We start from the raw sequence: 18,846 nt of genomic DNA, 5'->3' as shown, positions 1-18,846 counted from the left end.
TGCTATTGGATCTCTTTCTCCAGCCATGCGGATACTCAGTATGCTTTAAACTTCACCTCTGCTGTTCTACTGCCATCTTCTTCATTTGGAATGAATTTTCCTCTGTTCTTCCCTCTAAACATTCCCTGTCCCTCAAGTGCCACTGCTCTTACCATGTGTAACACTGGTAGGCAGATTACTGCATGTTACAAGGCCGGTCTCTACACTATAATCACCTGAACACACAAGCCATCTCACTGGCTTTTATACCCCCGTTGTACAACATACTGATTTAGGAACTTAACCTAAATTGTTTGAAAGGCAAAATCAACAACAACTTATCAACAGACTGAACAAACTCCTAAATAAAATTTAACTGGAATAAGGTGATATGCATTGTGAAGTACTCCTTCCTCCTAAATTATATGAAGAATTTGCAGGGCAGAGTTGCTTGAATATTTTCTCCTGAAAGGGAAGATTATTTTTTATTTATGTGCTTTTTTTCCCCTTATGCTCAAATCCTATTTTTTTTCTTTTTGAGAAAAAGTCATCTGACACCATCATTCTTTACTTAGTTACCCAGTGAATGAAAGAACCAACATTATCATAATTTTTAAGAGAACACTAATTTATATATTAGATAATCCTTTTCAGAAATAGCTATTCTTCTAGCAATTTTATCAGAATGGTAGAACTTGAATTTGTTAGTGTTTATATTTGTACCTATGAGATTTGTAATTCATTAGTTATGCAAAAAAGTTACTGACCATGAGGACAGTAATGTGCTTTCCCCCATATTCTTTCCAGTGTAGCTGATTCCTTGCTGTCAGTGAAAAAAAAAAAAAAAGACTTTATTCTCAGACCACTTAGTCCAGGATGCTATTTTGGGACTGCCAATTTGTGATATGACTGTCTAAATACCATACAGCATTGCTTCCTGTCACTCAAGGTGACCATTTCAGTTGCCTTTCATTCAATGCCTGTCAATTTCCCCTTCATAATTTTTACTGCATTCCTTTACCTCCTATTTTTGCTGCCACCAAAGTTCCTTTTCAGCCTTTAATTGGTCTTTCTCCAGGCTTCTTACATTGGCATAAAAAAGAATCTTTCTGGGAGATAGATTTTGTAGCAGAGTAGACGAGAGAGCAGTTCTCCAAATCACATTGCTAGAGCTAGATTCCTGTGACTCTCCTTAGCTGCACATCCAGAGACATGCCACTTTACCTTGCTGTGCCTTCCCTTTCCTTATGTAAACTGTAGCTGATAATGGTACCTACCACAGGGGACTGAAATTTCCATCAGAAAATATGTGTAATGGCAACAGTGACTTGCATAAAAAAGAAACAGTCAGTAAATGTGACCTTTTACTACCAATAATCATAGTGCCATCCTCTTAGAAGTAATACATGGTTCTACAAATACCTGCAGTATTGTCCTTAACTTACTGTCTTGGCTAAATTGTAATTTTCCTTCCTAATCATCTCATCTTATTTCTAACCAGAATTGAAAACTCACTTTCATAAATAGTTTATACTTTACTAATTCCTTTGCAAACACCACTTCCCAGGGGAAATTCTTTCTCCTCTTTTTTAACTATCAAAATCTTATTGTTTGCTTAAGTTGACTTGCTTTTCATATGAAATAGCTAGTGGTCATCTTTGTTCACAGTATTTTTTTTTTTCTCCTTTGGAGTCTGAAATGAAGTAGTAACAACAGCATTCATAGGGACCTTAGGCTATCACCACGTGCGCAGGCCTCAGCTCCTACCCGAGGCAGCAAAGCCCAGAGATGACAGTTTGCTCTTCCAATGTGCCATGCACTTTCCTTTGTGTGCTCTAGCTAAGAATATCCTTGGAATGATTTCTATGTTATAATCTACAAAACTCAAAATGTTGACCATCACCTAGGATTATTGTTTGTAGGGTGATTTCTAAGTATTTTATCTTTTTGTTAACCTCTAATTGCTTATCGAATCTTTAGAAAAAAACAATGACTTTGCACAACTGTTACCTAGGTTGGCTGCAGATGGAGATAAAAATGCCATTTCTAGCATTCAGAAAGACATTTGGTAAACTGATAAGAGTACTGCCAAAGCTTTTGTTCAAACTCTCATAATTTGTGGATAATGGCAATGGGCTTCCAGGTCCTTAGGGGTCTCTTTTTTGGTACCTCTCCCTACAATGTTGTTTTCTAATCTCTAGTCACAAATCTTTTTTAAGACTTTCCTACTTTCAGGGCTCACCATTGTACTCAAACGAAGCAATCAATATCTTCTAAAAAGACCCTGAGTGATCAGGCTTCTTGTACCCCTAGCTTCCTCTGCTCAATCACTAGTAAAATACTAGCCACTCTCCAAATACCTCACTCTATATGACCCTTCCATGACTTTCTATCAGGCCTTTTTCTTCTTTCAGGAAAATTCTTCTTCACATCACAGTGGTAACAATCCAAACTCATTTTTCAGAGACTTTATCCTTCCTGTTAAGATTCCAGGATCTCTCCCAGGATGCACTAATTCTCCTATACAACATTATACCTTTTATGTACTCTGGTTATTGTACTTATATTTTTTATTTAAAATTTATAATTTTATGTAAGTATATTAAGTAAATTGTATTATAATTTACTGCAGTACGTGTTACAGCAGAGATTTATCTAATTTGTTTTTGTTCATCGAAACCACTTATTACTCTTTAAGATGTAACACAGTGGTTTGAAAGAGCAAAGGTTCTAGATGTCTACAAATTCGGCACTATATCTCACACCTAATTTGCATATTAGCAAATACACACTTGTTATTTACTATGTTCCAAGCACTATCCTAGAATTAGCTCATCCAGTCTTCACAACAATTCATTAAGATACGCACCTACACATGTTTGTTGATGAGGACATTAAAGAATAGCAGCTCCTGGGAGTCAGAGAGCCATTGAATGGCAGAGTCCAAATTTGAACCCAAGCAACCTGGCTATGGAATTGGCTCTCTTATCTCCCATGCTATCCCTTAGCTAATTCACCTCTCTGGAACTTTTAATAACAAAAAAGTAGCACTTTCCTCATTGTAAGCATAAAATCAAAAGATAGGACCCCATCTTCCTTTCCCTAAGGTTCACATTTTTTAGAAGTGGCAGATATTTATGTGACTAACCGGTTCATGGATAAGGTCTGTGCCTCCTTACTGTCATACATTTCAATCCTCAACACTTTTAGAGAACAAAGGAACTGTGGCTTTTCCTTTTACTCTTTTGTAAAAGGAAAAGGTTCTGTATCTTGGACACAGGAAGGTTATCCTAGTTTATATAATTGAAATGAAAAGTTAAACTTGTTGTTATTTGTCTCAGTGAAATTGATTTTCTGTACTGAATTATAAAGTCATTCTCTGGTTGAAAATGTATCTTTAGAAAACCCTATTGATTTACTGTGGTACATAACAAATACTTAAATTATTGAAAAAACTAGAAGAAATAAATATATGGAGTTTTAAAATAAGATATAAGTCAAATGATTTGACAATTTAATCCACTTCTTAATGTTAGACCAGAGAATAAATTTTCCTTGCACAACATCAGCAGGAAATATACACAGAATTTACACTATTATTAATTGTAAATGTACACTATTATTAATATATCTTGTTCCATAAAAATTCAACATTCAAAGGGTAAATAGGATATAATCTCTTCAAATTTTAATCAAAGAATGAGCTTATTGTAACTCCATAATTCAGGAATTTGCACTAATTGACCAATTCTATGAAAATCAAAAGTGATTTAAGAAACTAGTTGAAATTCTGGTCAGCAAATGTGAACAAAATATGGAACCATCTACACTTTTTTGAAACATGCAAGCCAAAAATACATATCTTGTTAACATAATTATTCTAAACAGAAATATGTCACAAATCCCAATCAGCTGCTTCAGAAGATTGATTACCTAAATATACATATTTAGCTCTATAAAATTAACAGTTTCAAGTTCAACACTAACAAGGCTGACTTGATTTTGGAATCATAGCATAGTGTGATTTGTGTGTGTGCAAATGAAATACATGTGTATCCTGTTGCTACATATTACACATTCAGTAAAAATGCATAAAAATCAATGACGCATTTAAGTAGTGTTTTATGTAGACTCCAATAACACACACTAGGCTGTTTAGATATGAAATAAATTGATTACATTAAACCCCAAATTTATTCATATTTAAAACTATTTTTTTTGTCCAGCTGCTCTGAAATATAGGGCATAGTCTCAGGAAAGAAATTTAATTTATTTGTGAATTTGAGTTGGGATTTACATAATTTCCTTCCTCAATTTATTTTGAGTTTAATCATTTTAGAAACCATTAAAAAGGTGTAAACACATACATGAAAATGTGATTAAGCAATGCAATTACTCATGCTGTTACTGAAAACAAGAGGGGCTCATATTACTTTTCACTAAATAATCTCACTTCTGATAGACCCTCTATTCTACTTACTAGCCCCCTCCTGATAGGAATCAGGGACTTGTTGGAGAACATTGTAAATATTTCAAGTTATGTTGGTACCATTTAGATTATATTTTTTAGTGCCTTATCTGATTTTGAGATCCCTTTCATTCAATTTGGAGACTTACAGTTTTCATACTGCTGAGGTTCTACATATTCTATACTCTTCTGGGAGCAGGATGATGATAATGTTAGTATGCAGAATATCAGTCATCAAAGGGTGTATAGCCAATGAGTGGGACAGGGGGACTTACCCTCTGTCCTCTGATTCATAATTTAGTGCTCTCTGCCCCCAAATCTCCCATGTCATTGTCACTTTGTAATATCTTTACTATTATATCATCCCAAGCTCTCTTTTAGTGATTGCACTAGGGAAAAAATTTGGAGTTTTAAAATGTGTAAGTTCCAAGAGCATATTATGCAAGAAAACAAGAAATTCAATTTTAGAAGGAAGACAGTTATGTCAAATTTTTAAAGTCCATTAATGAATTGTTTATATTTTTGTTTGCCAGTATTTCATTCCATAAGAGACAGGGAAGTTAAATTTTATTTCTTGAAGTAATTTTCTTCATAAAACTTTGGTGTCATTAGGAAAAAGAAGACACAATTTATATGATGACATGAAAACAATGCTTTAAAATTCTAATGTCAAAAATATTTCTTATTTTAAAAAGAGCTTACAAACTTCATTTCGCCAGCATGATTGGCTAGCATTCCAACCATGCCTTGTCTTGCAGTTTTAAGAATACCTTTCTTAATAGCATACTTTATGTTAACTTTAGTTAATACTGCATTGTTAAAAATTATATTGGAGAATTAATAGAGTATTAATAGATATTAACAGACATAGATAAGTTCTCTTGGAGTATTAATAATTAATAAAATTAGAGTAGAAAAACAATATAAAATTAATATTTAACAAAGTTATATTACAAAGTACATGACCTGATATTAATATATAAAATATCCTTAAAGACAACTAGTAATACTCTTTGCAGCTTCCTATATACTTGCATCTCACTAGAACCATTTTATTTTGTAAAAAAACAAAACAAAACTTGCTTTAAATTTAAAAGTAATATCTCACCCTCAGTACAATATCTTAATGAATTCAACCCTGTAACCAATGCAGAAGTGTATACCATTGTAAATATGTTGAAAATATTATGCACATTCTTTTTACTTTGAAATACAGCTTGTTTGAAGACTCAATAAAATGCTGTCAATTTATTTCCAAGATCATGATTTAAATGTAAAACCATTATCTGAGTAATGTAGTATGTTAAGCTTTAAAATGTAGTCAGTAGAATAAGAGATAATGGAAAGAACACACATTCAATCAATTAAGGATTATTTTGGATTCTCTAGATACTAAGGTTCTGCTGAGAAGACTCAACATTTGATCCTTTCTGGCTAAATGTAGTGCCATTAGTTGACAAGTAAGTTTGCCTCTTGAAAAGAATGCACGTGGAGAGCTACAGCCCTAAAAAAGGCTCTAGCAGGTTCAGACTTGCAGCACAATTGGTAATAAACGCCATGGCCTGAAGGATTACTTGAGCTTACTGAGTGCCACATTATGACTTGAGAACTACAGAAAATGAGGTCCACAAGGTCTTTTGACAGTGACCTAACAGAACTGAAGAAATAGAAGTACCTGAAAGATCAACATAATTAATTTGAACGTGAACATTTCTCTGAACCAATGATTCCTTTTACTGTGTGGAAATGAATACACTTCACAGTTTTCATTTTAGATCAGAGGCAGTGCAGCTTGTTTTATAACCAAAAAAAAAAAAAAAAGAAAGAAAGAAAAAAAGAAAGAAATACTAAAGAGAAAAGAAAAAAGAAGATGTTGCTGAAAAATAAAACACGTTTAGTAGCCATTGTGATTCAACTTACCCAGATGTGCTTTTCATGAGATGGAGAAGGATGGATGAAAAAGAAAAGCACACAAATGTTAATGGATACATTTCAATCAAAGAAAGCCATGGAATAAAACAAGAGCATCATTTCAGGGGTGAGAAGTGCAGATATGAGATGACATGGTGAATTTTTTAATGTCACCATGACACACACATACTCACTGTGTTCAAAAGCTTGGTCGGGCTGAGGGCAGTTCTAATAGTAGACCAAAAACTCTGTCTTGAGTATGAGCCACTCTGAAACATGCATGACCACATTTTCCAGCCTCTAGTACACCCCAGGAAGAAATCATGGTACCTTAGCATAGAATATGGTTCTCCTCAGGCCACATCTGAATTACTTTAAAAATAGAGGCAGCAACCTACTAAATGGCATTCAGAATTTCAAATAGCCCTATAAGCCCACTGCCAAAGCTTGGGAGAGGGGCGCAGCAGAACTCTGCAGAGGCAGAAATTGGAAGGTCAAAATATCTGGATTCCAATTTGTCTAATTTGACACCTTGGTCAAAATTCTTACCAGGTTCTGATCTTTAATTTCCTCAATATTATCTGGAGCAAGAAGAAAATTGTAAAGTCCACCCTAGGTCCAAAATGTTTTATTCTAATAAGTACTATAATAACGATGGTTATTTTTGTGTAATATACATGTACCAGTAACCAGGACATAAGAAAATGCAAAGAATTTTATTATTCTCCTTTTGCTTCATTACTTCCTTTTTTATTTGAACTGGAAAAATAGAAGTTAGGTTTATGCCATTTGTGTTGCTTTCAATAGAAATACTTGATGGGGTATTTATAAAAGTTTCTTTGAAGAAAAAAATGAACTAGATCAATTCCTCAATATTACTAGAAAATCATCAGAAAATGACACTGCTTCAAATGAAGCTTTTGAAGTACCTATTTACTCCCTGGATGTAGTAGAGGCATTGAAAAAATGTGAAAGTTAACTAGTAGAACAAAAAGCCATGGAAATATTGTTTTTAAATTTCTAAGCAAGCACAATAGACTAAATCTTAGAAAAATAAAACTGTTCTACTATTCATAAAATATATTCAATATAATAAAATATGAAACAAAAATTCCTATTTCAAAAATTAGACAAGTTAGAGCATTTCCTTTTTTATTGCACAATTATTATAAAGAAAAGGTTGATGTGCAATGTTAACACCCTGCACGTGCCTCATCTAAAGGCATTCATTCAGAGAAACCATGTATTTTTTATTAAAGGGGCATTTTGGAAATATGCAAATTTTTTGGCCTTAGCTCCACAACAGCTGTGGCAAGCTCTTTGAATTTTCACATAAACAAAAACATAAATGTTCATAAAAGTGAAACCACAATATATTAAGAAATTGATCATCATACATGCAACAGAAATAAAATTAAGACCAAAAAGAAATTGTTTTTAAATGTTTAAAATGGTTTTCTTGTCACAAAGCTTTGAATTCTATGATATTCTCTAGGAAAAAACAGTAACATCTGAGCTTTCTAGAAAAGTTGCCAAAAATATTTGGAACTAGTTATTATATTACCCTGAGAAAATAATCTTCCTTAACCTACCAGCTATTTAGAAATCACTTTCCAATAAAACAAAGTGATTAAATTTGCATATAGTAAAATAATAATATTATTCAGACCTTCATTCATTTTTTATTAAAATAGAAAACTTATGCCAATTAAAACACCTAATAATATGAAATGTAAGAGAAATGTGAAAATAAACAGAAAACACAAATTTAAAGGTATTGCTTGAAGTTCTAATATTTTTTGTCTCACCAATGAGTATACATTGTTTGATTTCTCATAGTTCTTATAAACTTTCAACAAATTTAAGAGCTACTGTGAACAGTTATGTTCAGTCTAGAATATTAAATATTTCAGCCCATGACTTGCAAAATGTGTTCTGCAAAGGATAAAAATATATAGTCATAAATGACTCATACTTTATGATAATATAAATGTTATATAGTAGATAATATATATTTGCAGAGGTTTATTTGCTCCTCTGGAAAAGTGTTCAATTTTTCTTCTTTTAAAAATTAATATATCCTTTCTTACAAACTTGTATTTACATGAAGATATAACCTCATCATTCTTTTTCTCTTCATTCCAAAGTATTAAGTTGATGATAATAGTAGGAGAGATTTGTTGTGAATAAATATTCTGCAGTTAACTATCACTGTAATAGGTGAGCAAGTTTTAACCGATACAGAAAAGAGCAGGTTATGACACCATCAAATGGATAAGATCACATGCAATTATGGACATAATGTTTTCCTTGAGAACATCAGCATATATGCTGTCTTTTTTATAATAGGGCCTTAATTTTTTCAGTTTGTCTCAATTTAATATGCCAGATTGTCTATCAAATGAATGAACTTTCTGTTTGTAAACTTGTCCGATTTAGGATTTAAAACTTCAGATGAGAAACAATTCACTACATGAGTTTTATATATGGAAGATAATTGTCTCTTGTTTCTTAAAGTTCAAGTTGGTGACTTAGAAACATTTTTAAATCAAATATTAACATCAATTAGTGAAGTGAATGGGTAGTGTCTGGGGAAAAAAGTGAAATGAAAGAATTTCTTTTAATAGGTTGAGGTCACAATGTTTAGAAGGTCTCATTGGGAAAAAGACAAAGATGACAGCAGGATTCAAACATATAAGAGCAAGGAGGAAGTCAACATAAAATGACTTAGAAGATGGCAAGAGATGATCTGAAGTAAGAACAGGGTTGCTCTGCTTTCTGATGATTCCTGTATCTCTTGCTCTTGGATTATAAGCTCATGAGCAGACAGATGTATGTGTGAGGACCATACTCAACTACCATGAGTTGCACAGAGTAAAAAAAGAGAACTATTAGGGTGACTGGGAAGTGTAGAACACCCAAATGAAGCTGGTTCAAGATTTCTGCTATAATTTTCTGCAGCTGCACAGGCATTTCCAAATGTATAAACGGAGAAAGAAAATTTCTTGCTGGTTGGGATATGATATGTAGATGTAACCAATGAAAAAGAAGTAAAGAAAGTTAAGAACTTTTTGAGTAAATGGAAATGGAGGGCCTGGAATCTAAGCTAAAAAAGGAGGAAGGGGAATACAGAGAGGGGACAATGCACTGGGGGGAAAAATGGAAGTTAGAACAAAAAGATGATTGCAATACAGAAAAATGAAGACAGAAAAGAGTGTGATTGGGAAAAAATTACATGTTTGAATTAGTAAATTTAGAGGAACAATTTAGGATGAGGACAAGATTCAGAAGATGACTCTGGGGATTGTATGATTTGGTGCAGAGAATGACACTGGAAGTGATGAAGCTATAAAACTAAAAAGTTAGGCTGGGAATGGTGAGCTATTTGAATATAAAATCATCTGAGGTTGATGGCTGGCATTGCTTCTTGGACAAGGACAGATGATGGGACATAATATGGAAATATGTAGCCAAACAGATTATTAGTGGTCCTTGTAAATGAAAGAAAACAGTTCAGAAGTTTTAAGTATGCCTTATCATCACTATACTTCAAATAATTTTTCCTGAATATTGACTTCAAGTAACTAAAATATTTATACTTCTTAAAAGGGTTAATCATTCTTTATTCCTCCAAAAGTTTTGTTATTCATTTTTCAGCAAACTTAATGAATTCAAGCCCTAAATGAATATTTTGATGAATTGTAGAATTTACAATTGACATTTATATTGTATGTTTGTGCATTTGTGAATAAGATAAATATACATGACACATGTACATTTAAGTGAAAAATTCTTCAATATATAAATGTTTTCCATAAAATCACTGAAAGAGGATATACACAATTTCTGCCCTTCATAGAATTCTAGAGATATGGAAGAGATCTTGCTTCATGAATGGCCAATTTTAAACAACTATTGGAAGAACCCACATCTTCCAAGACCTTATGAACAACACTATATGGAGCCAATATAAGACCTATATTTGTAGGAACAAATGTGGAACATTCTTCCAAATTAAAAAAGTCTGTATTATATTTAAATATATCTTATTTAGTACTTTTAAATAAAGGAAACAACTTATATTTTCCATTAGTTACAACCTTGTAAGTTTTAGTGAAATGAAAGTTTAAATTGATTCAAGCACACAACTTCTAATTCTCACATGGCTTGTTTTCTAGTGAGTGTTACCATTATTATATAAAATTTTGGAATCCTATGTATGGCTAAATACATCAGAAAAAGGCAATTTGATAACACAGCTACATCTCGTGTTTTTAAACTATCCTCCCACTCTTAGGAAAGGTATGTGTTTTGAATACAGTTGCTGCTCAGTTTGAAAGACAGGGTGGAGGTACATAAGAAACTAATTATTACCTAGGAAAAAATATGCTAATCCTTTCAGACTATAAAGAAAAAGAGGGATTCTTTATTCACACCATATATATATATATATATATATATATATATATATATATATATATATATACCATTAAAATATATAGGTGATTCAAGGTCCTGTTAAGATTGGACTACCTGCCCTTTAGATCAAGGCTCTATCTCAGATACTAAACAATCCAGAGGAAGAGTGGCTCTGAAGATGTTTATTCATGTATGCCACAGTGTCTGGAAAGTGGCACTTTCTCATGTGTGAAAGAAAATAGCAGTTTCAGCCTCGAGGCTTGTGGAAAAAAATAATAAAAAGAGGTAATATATGTAAAATTCGTAAAAGAGTGCCTTGCTTTGCTCATTGCAATGTCTTGATGTGACTATTATATAGTTATTACACATAAAACAGATATTATTATCTCAACTTTGATAAAGACAAGGAGGAAAATGAAACAGAATAAATGTACACAAGGAGATAGGTGTATGAAATTTCATAAGCAAGAAAAGATATTACATATATTAAGACCATGAAGTGCAAAGTTGAAAATGGAAAGAGAGAAAGCTGGTGAGATAAGCAGGAACCAGATAATGTAGGGATTTGTGGGCTATATAAAGGCATTTGAAATTTATCCTGGGGCTGCTAGGGAATCATTGAGAGGTTTTAGACAGGTTCAAAAATATGATTTAGATAAATCTCCTTAGCTGAAGTATGAAAAATGGATTACAGGAAGGCAAGTTGGAAGTAGGGAGACTGTTATAGTCGTGGACCTGAATTTGAAAAAAGAAAATCAATATGTTTTAGAGATTTTTAAAGAGATGTAATGGCCTAGGCTTGTGATGCTACAGGGATTGTGTGGAGGGAGAATAAGGACAAGGAAGAACAGTAGTAAAGAAGCAGCCTAGGTTTCAAGTTTGCTCAGGAAGGTAGAAATAACTGCTCTCATTCCTGTTTCATTTTCTGAGTTTTCCTCTTTTTCCTAGAGTTGTCTCTATATCTGGCTTCTATTTATGCATTCAGATATTCAGAAACTGAGTTTTGACTACTCGTAATATGTGGGGGTCAGTATGATAAAAAAATTCAAAATTCTGAATTCTCTTGTGTAAATTGTATGAAGAATCAACAGCATCTTAGGGCAGGGACAATTTTAAGAGAATATAGTTCATTCTCTTACCTGAAAGTTGATTTCCTCATAATAATCCTGCCATCATAAATGTACACAGCAGGTTTTTATTAGATACATCCATGGGGATAAATTTTCTTTCCATGTGACCAATTGTACTAGGAGTCTGTGATCCCTAATAGTTATCATTTGGAGTCAGCTCAAATTTATCTGTCATAACCTCTGACTTTTGACCCATAGTTTTAACAGAAGGCCATGAAAACATATGTGATGGATGGTTCTTTCTCTGAGCAGCATCTGGATCTTTGTTCTCCACACTCTACAGGTTTAATCATTCCTATTAGTCCTTGAGGACATGGTTTTGTGTGATTCACTATTATGGTTGTGTTTTTCTGAATACATGTTGGTTTTATTTATTTATTTTGTACCAGGGATTGGACTCAGGGGCACTTGACCACTAAGCCACATCCCCAGCCCTTTTTTTTTGTATTTTATTTAGAGACAGGGTCTTACTGAGTTGCTTAGCACCTCACGTTTTGCTGAGGCTGGTTTTGAACTCGTGATCCTGCTATCTCAGCCTCCCAAGCCACTGGGATTACAGGTAAGCCCACTGCGCTCGGCTACCTGTTGGTTTTAATACATACACTTCAAATATATTTCCCCAAAGGTAACACAATATCCATCTATGATATGGTCAGGGCACAGAATTTTGATCTTATCATTACTTTTGTGGCTATTGAAAGAATTAAACTTCTTTTTCAAACATTGTTCATTTGTCTGTTTTGCAGATAAATTTTTATTAGGAGCTACACTGAAATCATACATAAATTACAGGTATATAAATTATAGGTATATGTAAAATATATGAATATATATGCACACATGCATATATATGCATATACACATATTCTCCTATGCATAAGTAATAATAACTGTATTGAAGTTGGCAGTAGGATCATCTTTAATAAAGTCACCTTGTTAAATTTGGCTACCCCTATAAAGGTCTTTCAAAAAATGTTTTATCTAAAAACTTAAATATGTGTTCTAGCTCATACTTTGACAAAATCTGATGCTCTTGTTTAAAGCGCTTCTAAAAGTGCATCTTCTGTTCCACTCAGCCATCATCAATTCATTTATTCAACCCTTTGATTACAAAGGTCATTTGCCTTTAAAATGGAGAAGAGCTTTTAAATAAAAACAATGGGTGGCTTTTATGGTATGGGGATTTTCTGATTTTCTTAAAAGACTAGTGATTTTGAGAAATGATCCTGGACCCTGAAATACTTTAATGCAATAATTTGTTTCCATGTCTCTCTCTAAAAAATTTTTGTAAAGGGGGTCTGTACATTTGAAATATCAGTACATTATAATACAGTTCATGGGACATAACAGACATTGAGTGTAGGAATGAAAAATTATTGATGGTCAAATCAATCCTGAATTCTTTTAACCTATGATTTACTGCAGTCAAATAAATGATGTGAATTTATTTAGAAAACTATTTTTCTAGTATTTGTAATCATTGTGAGATTAATTTCCATTTTAAAATTCTTATTTTATTCTTTCTAAGTGAAAAATGTTTTTTTTTTTTTCTGGGAAGAAATTATGCAGAAACAAAGGGCTCTGTAAAGTCTGAGCATTCTTCTCTTAACTGAAAACAGCCCTTTTTCTTCCATTTTTTCCTTCATCTGAATAGATCAAATATAATCAAGAAGATAAAAAAGACAGCACTTTGGTTTTCCTTTTATTTTTTCCTCACAAATTTCAGCACATTGTGGCCATTCGCCTCTGGTCTTATTTTTATGCAGGTTCAGGGAATTCATACAATTGTCCATGGTTGGAGCTCAGCAGGGCTATGTGGGATTAGGTGGCATAGAAGTGACAGCTTGATCTCAATGTGTGCCCAAAAAGCACAGGTCTGGAGTTCCAGGGAGGAAATTCAGACGCATTTTCCCATGGAATAATGAGAACATTAGATTCAGGTTCTAAAATATTCTAAAATATTCTACTTCTTTATTGGATCCTTTGTGTTGGTTGCCCAGAACTGTTCCCCAAATAGCTGTATCTGCACTACATGAATCCTTGGTTATAAAAAAATTGTTTCAACTATAAATATCAGTTCAATACTAAGCAGATCATGTGATTTAACTTGGGAGCTCAGCTTTGGAACGGCGTGAAAGAGGAATATATGTTATCAACCACATTGCAGAAATATTTCATGATTTTTTCCTGTTAAAACTTGGAGTTCTCTTGTTTTTATCATCTCTAATTTGTGAGAGACTTTAATAATCTCCCACTGGATCCTCCTTTGGCTTTATGCAGTTCATTTCTAAAGGGGGCCTACCAAATAGATTTGTGTGAGGGAAATGCAGATATTTACCTTCCACTTCTCACTACTTAAATGGGAAAGTATATTCAGAGCTTTTAATGTATCTTACAAATTAACTTTTGGACTACAACTCATTTATAAGTTAATTTGGCATACAGTTACTTAATAAATATTTATTAAATCAAAGAATGTTGTGGAGTTTTTATAATACCTTGAGAATGAATATTTTCAGTGACATTTATTTTGCTTAGAGATATGCACATTCTGAACCTTCCTAATGCCAAAGATTAAAAGTGCAGAATCTCAAAACACATTAAAGATTATGCACTGAAGGAGACCCTTAGGACTGAGATGGGAATAAATTAACTAAATCTATACAGCTTCACTTTTATGTCTTTGAAGTTCTAACATAAAGATTCATTGGTAGTGATTAGCTGTGACTGCCATGCTCTGAGGATCAAAATATTTCTCTGGAGAGGATACTGCTGATAGCTGAGCTGGGATGTTAATTTCATTTTAATGATGTTGAAAAATTGATTTGAATATGAAATCCATGTTCATTTAGCAGTGTTATCCATGGAGAATGTAGAAAATTCTAGTGCATAATAATATGTTATCAATACTGTAACTGAAGATTAAAAATGATAGATTAATCAGGATGTAAAAATTAATGGTATTTTTTCATTTAAGTATCAATATACAGAAGATTTCAGCATCCATATATTTTACTAAGTAATTATATGTTGTTAAAAGGTAGAAGAAAAACAGCATATAAAAAATTCAGCTAAGAATTTCATAATTTATACTTCTGGAGATAAGTAACTATTCATTGAATATTCTGTCAGTTTTAATTTGTTTACTGCCCATTAGGAATTATCTTGAGAGCTAGAAAGATATATTATTATTGAAACAGACATCCTCATCTTTAATCCTAACTTAATATATAGATAAAAATAAGTTTCTTGGAATCAAAGTTGAATCTCAAAATGTGAGTCCTTTAGGATAATAAATGTTAAATAGTTCGGTCTAACAACTCCCCAGATTGAAAGTATGGAGTAGAAAGTTGAAACATAAAAATTTTAATAGACATATATTTATGACATTTCAGAATCCCAAAAATGAAGTCTCTCATTCCCCCCCCCTGCAAAAAAAATCATAAAAATTCCAGGGAGAAAAAAAGAAGACATATTATATATTAAAGAATGACAACTGACATTAAATATAACTGGAAGAAAGAAAAGAATTAACTTCAAAATTCTGAGGGAAAATTATTTTAGAAAAATTGTTCTACTCTTTTGGCAATTATCAATGAATTTTAGGTATAAAATATATCTTCAGGTTTCTAACAACTCAGGGAATTTGCCACTCGGCCTATCATCACATTTCTAAAGAGAGTAACATGAGAAACTGTCAGCTAGATATATTTTAAGTAAGAGGAGAGTAAGAAATCTGATAAGACATTAATAAAAAATAATTAACACTGATACTTCAAAAACTTCAGGCAAAATGTTTAATTTTCATTTATTCCAATAGCTCTTGCTTCCACAATAACATTTATCAAATCATAACATTGGAAATTTTATCTTTAAGGTGAGGTAGGTTTATATCTGTAGATCTTGGAAGGCTATGACTGCCAGCTTTTTCTGTGTCAGGTAAATTTATTTCAATTCAATATTCTATTTTAGGAAGTTTCACTACCTCCTTTTTATTTTTTTCGATCTAGCATAAATCTAAACCATATTCTGATAGAACTGTTGGTAATCAGGCTGCCATTTTAACCTCTAATTGTCTGGCTTCTTTGTTTATCAACAAATAAATTTTGAAACTGTTTTCCTTTTTTTAAGACCCTAAATTTTGATCTATCTTTTTACCTTAAAGTAATTATAATTTTTTTTCCAATTAATAAGGAATTCATAATTTTGAATTCATAATTTAAAAAATTTATAAATAACAGGTTTGCAGACTGCTGTATTTTTTAAATTGAGGTTTCTTTGGAAATACACTAAAAATTTTCAGAAAGAAAAAATGTTTTGAACTTAGACAAAGAAGAAAGTTTCTAGTTATTGGGCCCTAAACTACTGAAATCTAGACTCTCAACTATGGGGAAGCTAAACCTCATTCAGAAATTGAGATTTTTGTAAGTCTATCACAGGTAGATTTTTGGTCTTGCACTAACTTCTATTATTCTGTGGAGTTGCTTTTCATAGTTTCATGATTGGTTGGCTTTAACTAGCTATCCTGAGCAAGTCATTTAAGATTTTATATTGAAAGATAAGCTGGAGAGCTAAGAAAGAGAAATAAGTTCTTTCAAATCAGGATGGCAAAGAGGTAAAATTCTTAGGTCTAGTTGCTGTTAGTATCATCTTGAAATAGGGAAGATGTTTATTTTTGTTTAGTAGGAAAAGGTGCCTGGAGTCCACTGAAATGAAACCGAAGATGATGGATGGATAAGATCTTATAGTCAAGACATCTCCAGGGGGAGCTCATATTGAGAAAGCTAGGTAGAATCCCAATATTAGCATGCAGACAAAATATTGAGAATAATTGTCTCACCCCTAAAGATTAAGAGCACTAAACCCAGGAGACTACAGAAAAAAAAAAGTCAAATTTGAAAAAGAAAGACTAAGTATATTAATGTGAAATATTCAAAGAATTTCTAGGCATGTCTCTGTTTGACAGTTATTGTAGGTATTAACTGTACTCTATATTACCTTCTTGGAGAAATGTATGGAATTGAAGATTTAAAGTAAAGTAAAGACATAGTAAAGGCACACCGAACAGTGCACTCATTAGGACAGACTTCAGGCTGAGGTCAGACACTCTGGTAGAAGAACAGCACCCACATGACAACATGCAGGAAGGGAAAAGGAGACAAGGTATGTTACAGCATACCCAATATTGTTGATTTGCTATTTCTTATCATGGAACAATATCTGGAAATATAAGCAAAATTAATGCCTGAACCAGGAAGGAAAGTAAGAGTAGAATGAAACTACTAATGTGTGTTTTGTAAGCTGTTCTAACCCAGGTGTGTTAAATTTGCCACATGGTAAATGTAACCTCAAATGAGACCTTTCTTTGAGATTGCCAACATTATAAATTTCTATATTTTGTAGGAATTTAGAATGTCTCAAATGCTGCTCTCAGAAAGTATCTTCCTCATGTTTTTAAAATTTATTTAAAAAAAATATTCCACAAATAACTTCTCTAGAGATTTATTTAAAGACACAGATGGTCAATTCTATATACCTGATATCCTAGTAAACTTGAAAGTAAGTTTCTCTCTAGCTCTGCTTATTGACACAGAGACTAATGAATATGCTATGCCATTTCATATGGTGTACCTAGGTTTAAATTGAGTACTATGGACTGGAAACATCTGCAGGGCCAACGGACAGAATGCAAAAACAACTGATAGGAAACACATAATCACAACTGTCCATGTATAACATATAGTGCTCCATTTATTGTTTTTGTTTATTTTTTCGATAAAATATTCTCAAAACCTTTTTCCATCTTAAGACCTGCATGTATGAAATTTGAACATAGAAAACAATCCAATCCCTTTAAGCTAAATGAAAGAAGATACGTGGTTGCTTAAAAAAAGGAAAATTGGAAAGGTTTAAATGAAACTTGAGACAGGAGAACTTGAGAACAAGCTGCTAATATAATAATAATTAAAAATATAAAAATTTGATAGAAATAAATTTGAAACCAGGTAATTCAAAAGTAATTTTTCTTGTCATTATATGAAGACTCAACACTTTCTGATAACCCAGAAACAAAAACACCGAGTCAGAAAAGTCCTGAGTAAGGTTAGCACTTATTCATTTCTATCTCTGAACACTAGTTGCATATTTATGCCCATAGGGTTTCTTGTTATGGAAAAGCCAATAAAAAGGGAAATACTTTCGCATTTTCTTTAGTTAACTCTACCCTGCCTTGTTGGAACCATTAACTCAAATGCTCTTATTCTATAGGAAAACAATTATACTAAGAAATGTTAGCCATCATTGTCTTATAGAATGTTATTAATATTCTTCTTAATGTTAAAGACAATTGCATTTGGTCAAAACATGGAAAAATAAAACACAAAGTCAAGTGTGCTAAATTCTCCAACTAAGTATAGAACCAAAATCAAGATCTAACTTAGAGTTAAGAAATAATTCTATGAAATTACTATCAAATCAATCCAAGAGTATGTGAAGTTAATAATAACTAACCTTAAATATTTTAAGTAATTATAAATTATGTAAGTTACTTTTAATATATAAATAATATATAACTGGAATGTTTAACTTTAGTATCTGTTGAAAGGGCTATTTAACTTGGTCCCCAAAACAAGTAATAAATTATGCAGTACACATTCTCACTATAAATCTTATATAAAAATGGGAAAGCTAATCAGATTGCTATTGATTGTAAACACTTCTTTGTGGGAGCAATGAGAATTAATTTAAGGGAATACACCATGGCCACTAGCCAGAGTGGGTTTTAATTTTTCACATTCCTTTAGACTTGAAGTAAGCTAACTAAAAATTTTAAAAAATTCTATCAAATAATATTTTATAGAACCATGTCTTCTCCATACATAATCATAAATTAAATACATAATTTCTTGATAGTACTTAATGATATTAAGATAAAATTAT

The 18,846-nt window shown here is 32.3% G+C and overlaps 1 protein-coding gene across 35 annotated transcripts in view; it reads right to left on the bottom strand.

Annotated features, from left to right (window-relative positions):
• The window catches only part of Ppfia2 (PPFI scaffold protein A2), a 440,250-nt gene that overhangs the window by 40,088 nt on the left and 381,316 nt on the right, over positions 1-18,846 (bottom strand). For 19 of the 35 annotated variants that reach the window (XM_078053063.1, XM_078053070.1, XM_078053068.1 and 16 more), the window contains one exon: positions 6,368-6,376. The exons of the other annotated variants lie outside the window; for them this stretch is intronic. In XM_078053063.1, the coding sequence (XP_077909189.1) occupies positions 6,368-6,376 (9 nt within the window). The remainder of the gene's footprint in view (positions 1-6,367; positions 6,377-18,846) is intronic. 35 annotated transcript variants of the gene reach the window in all.

Source organism: Ictidomys tridecemlineatus, chromosome 6 (assembly GCF_052094955.1).
Source record: "Ictidomys tridecemlineatus isolate mIctTri1 chromosome 6, mIctTri1.hap1, whole genome shotgun sequence".
Taxonomy (NCBI): Eukaryota; Metazoa; Chordata; class Mammalia; order Rodentia; family Sciuridae; genus Ictidomys; species Ictidomys tridecemlineatus.
The sequence above is the reverse complement of the archived record's forward strand: the minus strand, read 5'-3'. Positions and strand labels throughout refer to the sequence as shown.